Genomic DNA, 15,507 nt, shown 5'->3' with positions numbered 1-15,507 from the left:
TCAATTTTATGTATGTTCCTCCTTTTGATTTTCTATATTCACTTTTCTCCCATTGCTCTACTTCTAAAAGAAAGAATTTGCATTTCTACAATGCCTTTCATGACCTCATAATGTCTCAAAGGGCTTTATAACCAACAAAGTACTTTTTAAAAATGGTCGCTGTTGTAATGCAGGAAATGTGGCAGCCAATTTGTGCACAGCAAGCTCCCACAAACAGCAATGTAATAATGACCAAAGTGATGTTGGTTGAGGGATTAATATCAAATAGGACACCTGGAAGAACTGTCCTGCTCTTCTTCGAAATAGAGTCGTGGGATCTTTTACGTCCACCTGAGGGAGCAGATGGAGCCTCAATTTAACATCTCAACCCTAAGACTCTGACGCCTTGCTGGGGTCCCATTCCACAGGGCACCACTGCCTTTCAGTACCTCACCAGTGGCCGCCCTGTCTTAGTCTCTACAGTGCGCCATTCAACCCTGAGGAAAAATCGCCATTGAGCGTGATTCTGTTCTCGTGTGATGTGCAGTTTGGATATAGTTCACTAGATGAAAGGCAGGAGCAGAAGCCCTGGCTGATTTTTCCCCACATCCTTCTCAAGCCTGGGGTACTGAGGCCAATTATAGTTCCACCCCCTCCCCCATCCTCTGGCTGTGAGTTGGATAACTCAGGACAGGCCAGGGATCTTTCTGGTTTGTTTGGATCTGTACCGCATCATGCAGTAACAGTTAGCCGCCATTTTGATAAATTAGGACACGATTTGGTAAGGATCACGTTTCACTTTTAGCGCCGTTAGCATGCTTTCCGAACTAGGTGCTCTCACCAGCTTTTCATTGTCAGTCTCCTTACCTGATCATTTCGACCAATCCTCATGCACGAGTAGATGAGAGGGAGTGCCTGTGTGCCCTCTGCGCACAAGGATCTGTTTTGATGCCAATCTGCCGGGTGTTACCTCAAACCTGTCATAAACACATAGCTTTCACTTCAGTCATGTCTACTGATCCGGGAGAGGGGTCAGGTTACATTTTCTTTTAAGATGAAAAAAAACCAGAGGTCATGGGTTTGAATATAAGCCAATGGGGCTCTTCCTTCCTGAATAGTACTTTAATGTCGTAAGGATCAGGAACTCCATATGCAGTGCAGTGGCATGTGCTCACATTTCTCGCTCTGGTCATCCTTTGTTGAAGCTTTCAGGGCGCTTTGGTCCTTACCCGCTTCATTCAGCATGTTCAATAAGACTTTCCAACCTCGCCAAGCGAGTCGAAGGAATGTGAAATGTTTTGAATTGTACTGTCTGTACCGTGGGCATTTATGACTTAGAATCCCTAGGCCTTTGTTTTGCTTGAAGCTTTTTTCTGTCAGTTTCGTGCTCATCGGGATGAGGGACGTTAGTGTAACACTTTCCATTTCGAGCACCCAGTGTCAGCATCAAGTACTTCCAGGTCAGGTACAATGGTTTAGAGACAGTAAAGCACCTTCTGTACTATCCCATCAAACACTCCCAGGTCAGGTACAGTGGTTTAGAGACAGTAAAGCTCTCTCTTCACAGTACCATCAAACATTTCCAGGTCGGGTGCAGTGGATTAGAGTCGGAGTGAAGCGTCCTCGACACTGTCCCATCGAGCACTTTGAAAGTAATTCATTAGCATAGTGCTTCGGGAAGGCGCTGAGATTATGATAAGGTGCTAGATAAATGTAAGCTCTTTCTCGTCTCCTGAAGATGCTATCCCTTGCTGAGGTATGGTTCCACAGATGCCGTCCTCCAATGGGCCATTCTTCTGGTGTGCGTGTCAGCAGGCTATTCAACTGTCGTTAATCCAATCCTGCCCTTGTCTGACGTCCATGCCTGCGTGTTTCCCAGCAGGGATACTGGATAGCAATGAGAAACAGGTACCCTGGACAAGTTCCTGTGACATTGAGGCAAATTGAAGCACACCTACCAGCAACCTGGCTGAGACCACCTAACTGAGCATAAAACCTAGAACTTTCCTAGTCAGCACGATTTACTACCTTACTCTGCAGCACACTGACAAACCGAGGCACTGGGGATGTATATAACCATATTTATAAAAAGGAAACCAATAACCAACACAGACATGCCTCCTCCTATCTTGTCCTTTTCTCCATCACGTGCCTGTATCCAAGAACATCGAGTGGGCCCACAGCTTATAGGTTGTTACCATTTTCATTCTTTTGTAGGCACCAGCAGACAGACAGTAATAAACTGGAGGACAGTCCAGACCCCAAAATCCATGGGCCACAATCTTTGCGGTTACATTTGTGTTGCTCCTGCCAGCGCTGACCTCATTGGAGTTCACGGAGTCAATGGGAGGGCACCTCATTTGCATGGGTGGAAGTGCTACTGTGGGTGCATCTCTGGTGCCTGGTTGCCACATGTGGGCAGAAAATACAATGCTTGCCTGTCATTGAGTGAGATTGCACAAGAGCCCACTGAACCACCCCTCCCTTCCCCAAGCCCTTTATAAGGGCAACAATCCCATTTAAAAAAAAAATCATCCTGTTCTTTGATGATCCAGGCCATATCCCTGTCCTTGAACTGCCCCCCTCCCACCTCCTTACAGGGGCCCAGTTGTGCCCTTCTGCAGGGTGGTATGCCTCATCTCTGTCAGTGTGCCAGCCTCTGATGTAACACCAGGTCCTTTTTGCTTTGAGGAAGTGTAAGCTCCTGGTCTATGCGCATTCCCACTCCTTGCTCTTACACCTTGGCATTCTTAGACTTGTAAGGGACAGGTGAAGATTCTGCCCTTTACAAGGCCAACCAAATCTCCCAAAGTCGGCAGATTGCCAATGTAACTGGGTCTCTACTATTTTCTGGCAGGTTCCACCAGACTCCTGTTGATGGTGGAAGACCAGCAAACCCTCGAGGAAATTAAGGAGCTTTTTGTCCAATGTTCTTGCATTTTCATCGCTGGCTCCGGACATGTCTCCCAAGACAGTGTAACTCAGAACTCAATGAATGATCAAACACGTTTAAAATAACATAACTCCGCTGTTGATTGAAGTAGCCGAATTGGCACTTCTGCTGTCTGAAGGGAATTATTCCAATCTCAACACAACTACTCCTCACGGAATACTTTCTGCTAGCACCTTAAATCAACAGACAGAAGTGAAAGACTTCTGAGAATATAATCCAGTTACCAATTGAAAGGAGAGAGAACACAGAGGAAATAGGAGTGTGAGGGAAAGAAAGAACTTGCATTTATATCACGCCTTTCACACTCTCAGGACATCCCAAAGTGCTTTACAGCCAATAAATACTTTTTGAAATTAGTCACTGTTGTAATGTAGGAAATGTGGCAGTTAATTTGTGCACAGCAAGCTCCCACAAACAGCAATGAAATAAATGACCAGATAATCCGTTTTTAGGTGTTGGTTGAGGAATAAATGTTCGCCAGAACACTGGGAGAACTCGCCTGCTCTTCTGCGAATAGTGCCATGGGATCCACCTGAGAGGGCAGATGCTGCTTTGGTTCAACATCTCATGTAGATGTCAGGGCAAGATTGTACTCAGCTATGACGCCTGCTACGTTCGAATAGACTACTCACATTCACTGTCAATGCTCAAACAGAACCTCAGCAAAGAGTCAGCAACTTCAGTAAAGAAAGCAATCTCTACAGCTATTATAGTCAAAATTCTGCTGGTTGTTTTGCATGTAAACCCTTCTTAAACAAATGTCGAAGTTGAAATGCCCCATCAGAGTGCCCTAGGACCAAACTTCCCTTCCAGGTAAATTGTATGACACGGTTCGCTTAGTTTTAATTTACTTTCCATAAACAATTTTACAATTTGGACCCCAGTCAAGTTAGAGTAAAACAAGTGTAATTTTTTATGATTTACAGAATGCCATATTGCATTATAATTGCTTTTTATCGATATTCTAGACCTGGGGATTCACAACAAACATGCACACACTGCCCCAGTTTGGGCTCAACATGAAGAGCCTGAATGGATTACTTTTTCCAAGCGCGGTGACAACAGACCTCCGGGACTGCTCTGGCAGAACAATTTCCATTTAGTCTCTGTTTATTCAGAGGAGAGAGCCCGGGGGCTACTGAAGAAAAACATCTGTGGGAGATTATCTCCTCCGTTATCTATCTATCTCCTCTATTACTCCTCTCTGCCCTGTCACCCTAGAGAAGAGGTTGAGAGACTTGTAATAAAAAGATATAAGCGAGCAGGCTTTAGGGACACTTAATAGGGCATAGGAGGGCCAGCAGATTGGGAGGATATCACAGTCCACACAGCTTTTGTAAACGGTAGGAAATACATTGGCTGCTCAGGTTATTCTCGGTGACTTTTTTAAGAGAATGTGCAGCTTTGCAGATTATTCATCTTCCTTTATTTAAATAATATAAGTCTGTGTTAATGGTATGGCCCTTCTAAAGTGCATGGTTATAGTTCCCGTAGAGACGTAGACAAGGGATAAAAAGTGTTTAAGAACGAACGCATGCCGATTTAAGCACCACTGCTGCCAGCTCCAATGCAGCTGATGGGAAATGTCAAAGATAAACTTGCCACATTCCCTAAGGATGGTGGCTGGGAAGACCTGTTTTTTCTAACTGGGTCTTCTCAATAGCTGGTATCGGTAAAACTGGGACATTTATCTTTGGTTGTGTCACTGGTGGTGTGAGGCCTGTATGGCAGGAGACAGCAAGACCAAGGCATTAAGGATTATTATGGTGCACAATATAAAATCGCCTTTTCCTTCTGGCTCAACTGCATGGGTGTAATGGGGATACTTGAGAAATTGCAGTGAAAGTCCTGATTATGGGGCCTACATGGCCTATACATTTCCATTATTCCAGTGATGGGGTCTATACAGCCCAGACTCTTTTGGTGATGGCAATTGCCGTCTGGGTCCAGGGTAGGCCTCTATGATCCAGATGTCCCACTTTCCCACTTGAATCCCCTGCCTCCGTGATTAAATTTGGCAAATGCACCAGCTGATGCGGCCCTGAGCCACACGGACCAAGAAGATCTCGGGTCTCATCCCTGGGTTTCTACTGAGTTGACTGATGGCTGATCGCAGCCAGGACAACAAGTTGGAGTGCCACAACTGAGCTCAGTGCCCCTGGGAGAGGGAGAGCGATTGTCAGTCTGGCTTCCCGCTCCTGGTGGCCAGCACGTCAGAAAGCACATGGGCGTGGACATCAGGTGAGAACAGGGGTCAGATTCTGTTATGTCTGTAATGTACTCATGAATGACTCCACGAGGCAATGTGTTGTACTCAAGCTGTAGTGACCTTGGTCCTTTATTCGTAATTCCAGAGTGAGGCAGCCACATGGTGACTACCCTTTTATACAGCCCCTGCCACCAGGGCAGGAAACCCCGGTCTCCACCAGTTCCACCCTCTAGTGGTGCCAGCATAGTATATACACAGTGTAATCCTTATTGATAGTAAACAAGTCTCCATCTTATGCAATTATACAGTGACTACACAGAGAGTATCTCTATAGTCTGCATATATAACATCACTCTCCCCAAGTCCTTTGTGCCAATTACCGTTGCACTATGTGCTCTGGCTTAGCTCCCCCCAGACTTAAGTGCCAATAGCCCTTGCACCTTGGCTGTGCTTTGGCTTGGCTCTCTCCCTGTTAACCCTCAAGTCCTTTTGCCACAAAGTTGGGTAGTGGTTACCAGTTTGGATGGTTCGATGATGCAGTGGAGGTTCCAGAGGGTTCTGGGTGTAATCCATGTGTGTGTCCATGGCTACTTACATCCATTTCCTCCCTCCTCCTCCCCCCCGCCCCCCACAGCGAGATCATGCAGCAGGCCCATTACATTAACATACAGGATCAGACACAGTGTAAGTACAGTTTGTATCGTGATACCTTGGTTCAATTACTTACATTTGTTACGTTTTACGGTCGTGCGCCAGGATTGGGTAGATTGCATTCATGGTTCAGTCATGGTCAGTACTGAGGTAGCAGTACAAGTATGTGAGGATGCTAGTTCCAGAGCAGCCGGACGGGGTCCAATCATCTGATGGCGACGCTGCACCCCCTGTTAGCGGGGTGGGCTTGGTTCGCTCACCTTACCAGGACTCAGGGCCTTTGCTGTTGCCTAGTGGTGGGCAGAGCCACAGATCTGTGTGGTCTCCCTGTCCTCCTTTGAGGGCTGCAGAGTCTTCTGCCTGCTCGCTAACGGTGCTGGGAACCTGGCTGTTCCAGGTCCCGTTTGGGGAACTCGTTGGTTCTGACCTTTCACTCCCGGACATTGGTCTGGGGGCTACGCCATCTCCACCCGGGGGGTGGGCAACAGCGGCCGACTGCGCGTATTGGCGCCGTTTTTGTTTCCAGGTCTGTGGCGAATAGTGCCATCGGGTGCCTGCAGCGTGGGATAGACCTGGGGCAGGGTATCAGGATCAGTGCCTTCACCCTCTTGTGGTCGCTGGCCTATAGCTTGAGGGGACACCTGGGGCAGGACATCAGGATCAGCGCCTTTACCCTCCCGAATTCGCTCACTTGCTACTTTTGGGGACACTCTATACCCGACATTTCGCAACAACATTTTGTTCACAATCTTAATCGGTTTGTTACATTGATTGCCATGCATATAATGTCTCTTTAAGTTCAGTTGGTTGCAGGTCTCCTTGAGGAGAGCCCTGCTGGTTTTACCCCAATCAAATCCTTTGTTAGACACCACGTGTTGGTCCCGCAGCGTTGCACCTCGTGGTCTGGCCACGGCCATCTTTTGTTTCAGCCACGCTGCACCTCACTGCAGCAGGGACGCCATCTTGCCTCTGTCCTCGAGGTCGACTGCCTTGATCCTTCTCTCCCGTGATTCTGCCACAAAAGCTGGAAGAGTGCCTGTGAATTCGATCTTCCTCACCAGGAGTCCTGTCACTGGAGCCGGGAAGGTACTTTTAGGTCGTTGCGGTCGGATCATTGCCACGCAGTCGTGATGGACGGTCTGTGCCTCAGGTACTGCGCTGGTCTGTTCTCTGGTGTCTGGCCCAAGCGAAGGTGAGGTTTTGCTCTGCCTCTGAGCACGGGGGACATCGATTGCTGGAGTGAAGAGGTCTTCCCATTTCCACTGGATCTTCCCCATCCACCTTCTTCCGAGTAGCGTTGGACCATCACCTGCAACAATCCACAGGGATAATTTGTGCACTGCGCCATTATGGACTACACTTACATCTGCACTACCAAGGACTGGGATCAGCTCCTTGGTGTAGGTGCGCAACTTTTCCTGTACTGGAACCAGCTCGGGTCGTTTTTCATTCCATTGCCTCTCAAAGGCATCCTGCTCGTCACTGACTGGCTCGCTCCCGTGTCCACTTCCATGAAGACTGGAACGCCGTTTATCTCAACTTCCATCTTCGCTGGAGGACAATCGATGGTGCAGGTATACACTCCATACACTTCTTCTTGGGGCTGAGCTGCCCCTCTGGCCAAATCATCATACTCCCCGCTGGATTCAAAGTCATCTACCGACTCCTCTGCTGGACGGTGAGTCGTATTTCTTTTACACACACGCTGGAGGTGGCCCTTCATGTTACAGGCTTTGTATACGTACTCAGCAAACCGACACTGGCGAGCCCTATCGTTTCCTCCGCAACGCCAGCATGGTGCTACTCGATTAGCACCCCTCGGCGGACTCTGAGTTCTGGAACCCTGAGGTCTGTGCTCTCTGTCCTGTGCAGAGCCACGTTCTACAGTCTTACCTGTGAAAGGCACCATTCTGTGTACAGTACTTGCCGGGTTTGAGTCCACAGGATGAATAATTTGCTTGGTGCTGCAGGTTGAGGTCATGAATGCCTGACTGATGCTGATGGCCTTCTGCAGGTTGACTGTGGTGTCAGCAGTTAATAGCTTGTGAAGGAGGCCCTCGTGGTTAATTCCCATAACGAAAATGTCTCGCAATGCTTCGTTGAGGTGCGTGCTGAAATCACACGGTGCTGCAGGTCTCCTGAGGTCGGCAGCATATTTTGCAATCTCCTGGCCCTCAGGCCTGCGGTGAGTGTAGAATCTGTGCCTGGCCGTGAGGATGCCCTCTTTTGGTTTTAGTTGGTCGCGAATTAGTTCAGTCAGCTCATCGTATGTCTTATCCTTGGTCTTCCTGAGTGCCAGCAAGTCTCTGATGAGGCGGTAGACCTCGGGCCCACAACTGGTTAGCAGTATAGACTTGCACTTCTCCGCCGATGCATCCGTCTCCCCTGCCAGGTCATTTGCCACAAAATATTGCTCAAGTCTTTCCATGAAGGCATCCCAATCATCACCCTCTGCAAAGTCTTTTAGTGTGCCAAAGGTAGCCATAATCGCGTGAAAGTCCGCATACTCATCGGCAGTTGTTATGTCTCTAATGTACTCATGAATGACTCCACGAGGCAATGCGTTGTACTCAAACTTGGTCCTTTATTCATAACTCCAGAGTGAGGCCGCTGCATGGTGGCTACCCTTTTATACAGCCCCTGCCGCCAGGAAATCCCGGTCTCCACCAGTTGCACCCTCTAGTGGTGCCAGCATAGTATATACACAGTGTAAACCTTATTGTTAGTACATCAGATGAACAAGTCTCCATCTTATGAAACTATACAGTGACTACACAGAGAGTATATCTATAGTCTGCATATATAACAGATTCAACTCTGATAACCCCCCCTGGTTACCATGGTTGAATAGACTCCCAACACTCACTGCATAAAATCACACATGAAGAATGGTTGCCTGAGCAAGGTGCAGGAGAGCAACATCTGTGGAAACGGACCCAGTACCAGTCAGTTCCTTCGAGGCAGGGTAACAAAGTAAATAAATAATTGCTGTAAGATGCAGATAGAAGATTAAAGGCTCGACTTTTGGCATATATCCGCCCATTTACCACCCATTCACTGCCCATTTAACTGCTGAGATTGAGTTTACTACCCATATTTGGTGATAAATGGAAACTAACGCTCAATTATCGCTCATTTATCGCCGGCGGATCTATCAGCATACAATTATCGCCGGGAATTAGCTGAACCGCTCACCCATATTTTAGTTTATAAAATCTGACGTCATCACTCGTGCACCGCCCAGAAGACTGTTTATAATGGAAACTAACGCCCAAATGCCACCCAGATTATCGCCAAGTGCTACTTCCGCCCATATACTGCCCAAATGATCGCTCGCCCAAAAAGACGCTCAAGAAAAGCTGCGCTCACCTGATCTTAACCCTGATTGTATGGACACTATTTTGTAAATTGGAGGACTTTTAATAAAAGGCTGCTTCAAGTTGATGGGATAATTGAAGTAATTTGTGAGTGATTTTAAGGTAGTTTTAAAATCTTGACAACTGTCTAATCACATTGTGGTGAATTTTGAGTTTATATTGCGTTTGTAGAGTAAATTTAACAATTATTAAATTATCCTCTACAAACGCAATTATAGGGCATTTATAGTAATGGGGCCTGTAATTTCTCATTCAGTATTGATGACTACTCACATGCTGCAGAATTGAGATGGGAGAAGGGTTATTGAGGAGCATTATGTGCCCAATCAAAGAGGTAGCAGAGTGCTGAGGAGGAGACCTTACACCCAACGCATTTACAGGGATAAGTGATCATACCTGGACTTGTCCGATAACACGTGCCTTAGGAGGCTGCACTTCCGAAAGGAGGTCATCAGTGAGATTTGCCAGCTAATTAAGGGAGATCTGCAGCCTACCAGCACCATCAGGACCGCACTGCCCATTGAGATTAAGTTTACTGTGGCACCTTCCTTCTATGCATCGGCTCTTTTCAGGCCTCAGCTGGCGACATTTGCAGCATCTCACAGCACGCCACATATTGTTTCATTTGACAGGTGACTGAAGCCCTTTACAAACTTCCCTATGACCAGGGAGGCACAGAGTGAGAGGGCTTTGGGGTTCTCAAGAATAGCAAACTTCCCCAAGGTGCAGGGAGCAATAGACTGTATGCACATCGCCCTGCGAGCACTTTTTCAGGAGGCAGAGGTTTCAGAACCGAAAGCGATTCCACTCCCTGAATGTGCAACTCGTTGTCAACCACAAGCAAATAATCATGGCAGTAAATGCAAATTTTCCAGGGAGCATCCATGATGCACACATCTTGCATGAGAGCACCGTCTCTGACCTGTTTAAGAGTCAGCCACAAGGTCACGGTTGGATGCTGAGGGATTAAGGATATGGCCTTGCCAACTGGCTAATGACCCCCCTGCGTAACCCCCAGATAGAAGCCGAGAAGCGATACAACGAAAGCCATATAGCTACATACAATATCATCGAAAAGACAATTGGAGTGCTTAAGCAGCGCTTCAGGTACCTAGATCATTCAGGAGGTGACTTACAATACCACCTTGAGCAGGTCGCTGAGTTCATTGTGGTGTACTGCATGTTGCATAACTTAGCTATCAGGAGGGGACAAGAATTGTCAGATGGGACTGCCGCTCCACCTCAGGAGAGAGGGGAGGCGGAAGAGAAGGAGCAGGGGGAGTAGGAGAACGAGGACCTCGGGGAGGACAATCAGTCTGGCATTGAACCCATGCCCCCACCCCACCCTACACCGCAGGAAAAGCCCCATGGTAGTTACGTAACTGCAAGACTATTGTGTCAGCAGCTCATAAATGAACGCTTTGTGTGAAGTTACGTTGGTGACAGTTCTAATTGCGCTACGTTACGCTTCATCCTTGCCTGGCTTCGCCTCGGCCTTGTTTGCAACTCTTGTATTGATGTTTAACCTTTCTGTTATTGGAAGACACTGCACAACAATGTTAAGTTAAATAAAAACATTTAATAATTACAACATTTAAAAAATTTTTTAAACAAACTAAAGTGAAAAAATACATATACATGAATATAAACACCCATCTCCCCCCCCCATCCAACCCCAACAGTGAATTTTTTTTAATAACAATATTTAACAACAACAATTTTTAACTAACAATTAAAATATAACATCCCCCCCCCGCCAACAGTCAACAAATTTATAATAACAATGATAACAACAACAACCCCAACAGTGAACAATACAAAAACAAGAATAATGGTTCCCCCCCCCCTGCCCCCCCCCCCACCTGCGGCCACGCTTCCCTTTGCCTCTACCCACCCCTGGTCTGAACCCCCCCCCTTTTCCCACTTACACCCCCCGCCTTCTACCCGCATTCACACCAAGCTATCTTGCAGCAGGGCACCTCGAGTGCTGCTGCTGTGCCGGGGGGGGGGGGGGGGGGGGGGGGGGGTGATGACAGTGGCAGAGTCACATTCTCTGGAGAAGCTGGAGAAGACGTTTCCAAAGAGACGTCTTCTGAATCAGAAGCAACTCCTTCCTCCTGACTCGCATCTGCCGACATGGTAGGTACGGCACCTTGGGATGTAGTGCCGTATCCCGAGACCACCGCCTGCCACATGGCAGCGACGGAATCGGCCATTCTCCGCATTGCCGTAACCATCTGCGCCATGTCCTCCGAGGTACGCGCGGTCAGTGCGGCAATGTGACCGGTCAATCCACCTATTGCCTGGAGGAGCTCTCGACCAATGTCGATGCTCGTCCTTGACAGTTCAACCATGTCCAGGTTGACATCTGCTTGTCATTGAGCAATCCTACCCCGTTGAACCAACCTCCATGGGGTCGGCGTAAGTATTGGACCACTCGGGTTGCCTTGCTGCAAGAGGCTTGGCCCTGCTGCTTCCTCATTTGAAGAAGACGTGGCCGAAGGAGCATTGGAGCAGCCCGCTTGAGGCTCACCATCCTCCTCACTGGTCTCCTCTGTGGTCAACATGACCTGTACGAGAAGTGGTGAAGCTCTAGGGGCCTCCACGTTTCTGGATTGCTCCTGGGGAGCGTGGGCACCTAGAAAACATAATTGAGGATAGTAGAAGAGAAGGGGAGGCCAGGGTGACATGAGAATGCTTACACTACGCAGGTATATGTACGAGGAGCAACACTACTGCAATAAATATCACTGACAGACATCACATATAATTAACATCATGAAAGTACAGAGTCTGCAAGGCATTACAATGATATTTCATGATCCCATCATTAATTACATAAAATTACGTCAATCATATATTATACTAAAATGGCATTAAATTACTTTAAATCACCAATGGTTTATACATTACTCACGTGGCACAACAACGGGTTCAGCACCACCATGGGTGGCCAAACGATTATGCACACCCGCTCATCCAGGTCTGTCAACTGGCAAAGTTCGGCAGGCCATCCTCCGGTCTGCCTCTGTTCTGCTCTATTCTTAGAAATTTTCCTCTGCAAAGGTGACAAGAGCATGTCATAAGCTAATTGCCTAGGTACTATTACAGATATTAGTTATTACTAGATATTATTACTGTGATATCTTCACAGAACACAGCACACACAGCTTCCTAACATGGCAGGCAGCTCTCTCTGAAGTCTCCGGAAATCTGCCGGTTCTGTTTATTATTAACCCTGCACTTGCAGTACACATCCACAGTGTGGAGCTACAAACATTACAAGCTTACAGACATTACACTTCTCCCTCCTTAATGAAGAAGCCATCATAACAAACATCATACATAACCTTCATGTTTATACATAACACAGGATATAAACTTATTTTTTTTCCATATTTACATATTTAACTTTACCACTTGTTTTCTGTTTCAAAGAGGATACCTTTGCTCTCGAACAGAACCTTCCAAACATGGTGTCGAATCTAAACTCATTCGAGGCTTATCCTGAGGAACGTTTTCCTCCACGGAATTTCCTTGATTTTCATTTGAACTCACTCTAACTTCAGGCTCTTTGTTTTCCTGACTCGGACTCAGACTTTCATTCTGATTCTCTCCTGGATTTGTTTCCAGTACATTGGATTTAGGATTTGCTACTGGTATATCAAAACTATCTGATGAGTCAGAAATAATTGAATCATTCCCACCTTCAACTCCTTCCATGTCTATAGGTAAAATAGGATCAATATGAACAAACCTAACCTGTCCATCTTTACCAAATATGTGCGAGGGCCACATATCTTCACCACTCTTCCTGGTAACCACTTTAACCATTGATGGTGATGGTTCTTCACTCTCACCTTCTGGTTTAATTTCACACTTCTCTCTTTTATTCTACCTCTATCCTGATTCTCTTTCTGTCTTAATTGTGTCTCTTCTGCGGACTGTACCAAATTTGGCTTTAACAACGAGAATCTGGTTCGTGGCTGTCGTTTGAGAAACAACTCTGCTGGTGTTCTACCAGTTGTTGTATGAGGAGTATTTCGATATGTAATCAAAAAATTTGCCAATTTGTGATCCAATGACAACTGTCGTTTCCTTGGATTTGGATCTAACATTTGTTTTATGAGGGCACGTTTTACAATTTGTACAGTGCGCTCTGCTGCACCATTCGAAGCAGAATGGTATGGTGGAACCTTGGTATGTTTCACACCATTTTTGCTCGTGAATTGTGCAAATTCTTCTGAACGAAATTGTGGTCCATTATCCGAAACAATTTCTTCAGGGAGGCCAAATGAAGAAAATAATCTTCATAAAATGTCCAATGTTTTACTTGTTGTTATTTTCCACATTCGAAACACCTCAACCCACTTCATAAGAACAGAAGAACATAAGAATTAGGAACAGGAGTAGGCCAGCTAGCCCCTCGAGCCTGCTCCGCCATTCAACAAGATCATGGCTGATCTGGCCGTGGACTCAGCTCCACTTACCCACCCGCTCCCCATAACCCTTAATTCCCTTATTGGTTAAAAATCTATCTATCTGTGATTTGAACACATTCAATGAGCTAGCCTCAACTGCTTCCCTGGGTAGAGAATTCCACAGATTCACAACCCTCTGGGAGAAGAAATTCCTTCCCAACTCGGTTTTAAATTGGCTCCCCCGTATTTTGAGGCTGTGCCCCATAGTTCTAGTCTCCCTGACCAGTGGAAACAACCTCTCTGCCTCTATCTTGTCTATCCCTTTCATTATTTTAAATGTTTCTATAAGATCACCCCTCATCCTTCTGAACTCCAATGAGTAAAGACCCAGTCTACTCAATCAATCATCATAAGGTAAGCCCCTCATCTCCGGAATCAGCCTAGTGAATCGTCTCTGTACCCCTCCAAAGCTAGTATATCCTTCCTTAAGTAAGGTGACCAAAAATGCACGCAACTCCAGGTGCGGCCTCACCAATACCCTGTACAATTGCAGCAGGACCTCCCTGCTTTTGTACTCCATCCCTCTCGCAATGAAGGCCACATTCCATTCGCCTTCCTGATTACCTGCTGCACCTGCAAACTAACTTTTTGGGATTCATGCACAAGGACCCCCAGCTCCCTCTGCACCACAACATGTTGTAATTTCTCCCCATTCAAATAATATTCCCTTTTACTGTTTTTTTTTCCAAGGTGGATGACCTCACATTTTCTGACATTGTATTCCATCTGCCAAACCTTAGCCCATTCGTTTCACCTATCTAAATCTCTTTGCAGCCTCTCTGTGTCCTCTGCACAACCTGCTTTCCCACTAATCTTTGTGTCATCTGCAAATTTTGTTACACTACACTCTGTCCCCTCTTCCAGGTCATCTATGTATATTGTAAACAGTTGTGGTCCCAGCACCGATCCCTGTGGCACACCACTAACCACCGATTTCCAATCCGAAAAGGACCCATTTATCCCGACTCTCTGCTTTCTGTTAGCCAGCCAATTCTCTATCCATGCTAATACATTTCCTCTGACTCCGAATGGCTATCACTTCGAATGGCTATCAATCACAATGAACAATTGTTGTCCTTCTAACTCAGCAAAATCAATATGTAGCCTTTGCCACACCCTGGGAGGCCATTTCCATGGCTGTAATGGTACTGGTGGTGGTTGCTTGCTTACTGATTGACATGTCGTACACTGACTCACGATGTACTCTATATCTTATCAAGACCTGGCCATCATAAATAACTGCGAGCAAAACTCTTGGTCAAGCACATTCCCAGGTGCTGGTCATGGAGGTCTCCTAATATTTTGGACCTGAATTTATTTGGTATAACCACTCTTGCACCCCACATGATACAATCTTTATCTACTGATAATTCATTCCTACGAATGAAGAATGGATGCATACCTTTGTCTGTTACCTGGTTTGGCCATCCATTTGTAATATACTCATGCACCTTTGACATCACTGGGTCACGTTTGGATGCTCTACCAATCTCTTCCGCTGTGACTGGCAGTTCATGAATGTATGAAAAATAAAACACTTCTTCCCTATCGGGTGCAACTTGTGATGGGGAAGGCAATCTAGACATTGCATCAGCATTACTGTGATCAGCTGATTGTCTGTATTCAATATCATATGTATATGCTGAGAAAATCAAAACCCATCTCTGCATTCGGGCTGCAGCTAATGTTGGAACTGGGGACTTTGGATGGAGGATTGCTGTTAGGGGCTTATGGTCCGTAATGATGGTAAACTTACGACTATACAAGTATTTGTGAAACTTCTTGACCCCAAAAATTAATGCCAAAGCTTCCCTTTCAATTTGCACATAATTACTCTCACTGACACTGAGAGTGCAT

The 15,507-nt window shown here is 46.4% G+C and overlaps 1 protein-coding gene across 1 annotated transcript in view; it reads left to right on the top strand.

Moving 5' to 3' along the window:
• prdm16 (PR domain containing 16) overlaps window positions 1-15,507 on the top strand; it is a 912,386-nt gene that overhangs the window by 472,254 nt on the left and 424,625 nt on the right. The window contains exon 4 of the mRNA XM_070860995.1: window positions 8,680-8,697. Within this exon, the coding sequence (XP_070717096.1) occupies window positions 8,680-8,697 (18 nt within the window). The remainder of the gene's footprint in view (window positions 1-8,679; window positions 8,698-15,507) is intronic.

Source organism: Pristiophorus japonicus, chromosome 18 (genome assembly GCF_044704955.1).
Source record: "Pristiophorus japonicus isolate sPriJap1 chromosome 18, sPriJap1.hap1, whole genome shotgun sequence".
Taxonomy (NCBI): Eukaryota; Metazoa; Chordata; class Chondrichthyes; family Pristiophoridae; genus Pristiophorus; species Pristiophorus japonicus.
The sequence above is the reverse complement of the archived record's forward strand: the minus strand, read 5'-3'. Positions and strand labels throughout refer to the sequence as shown.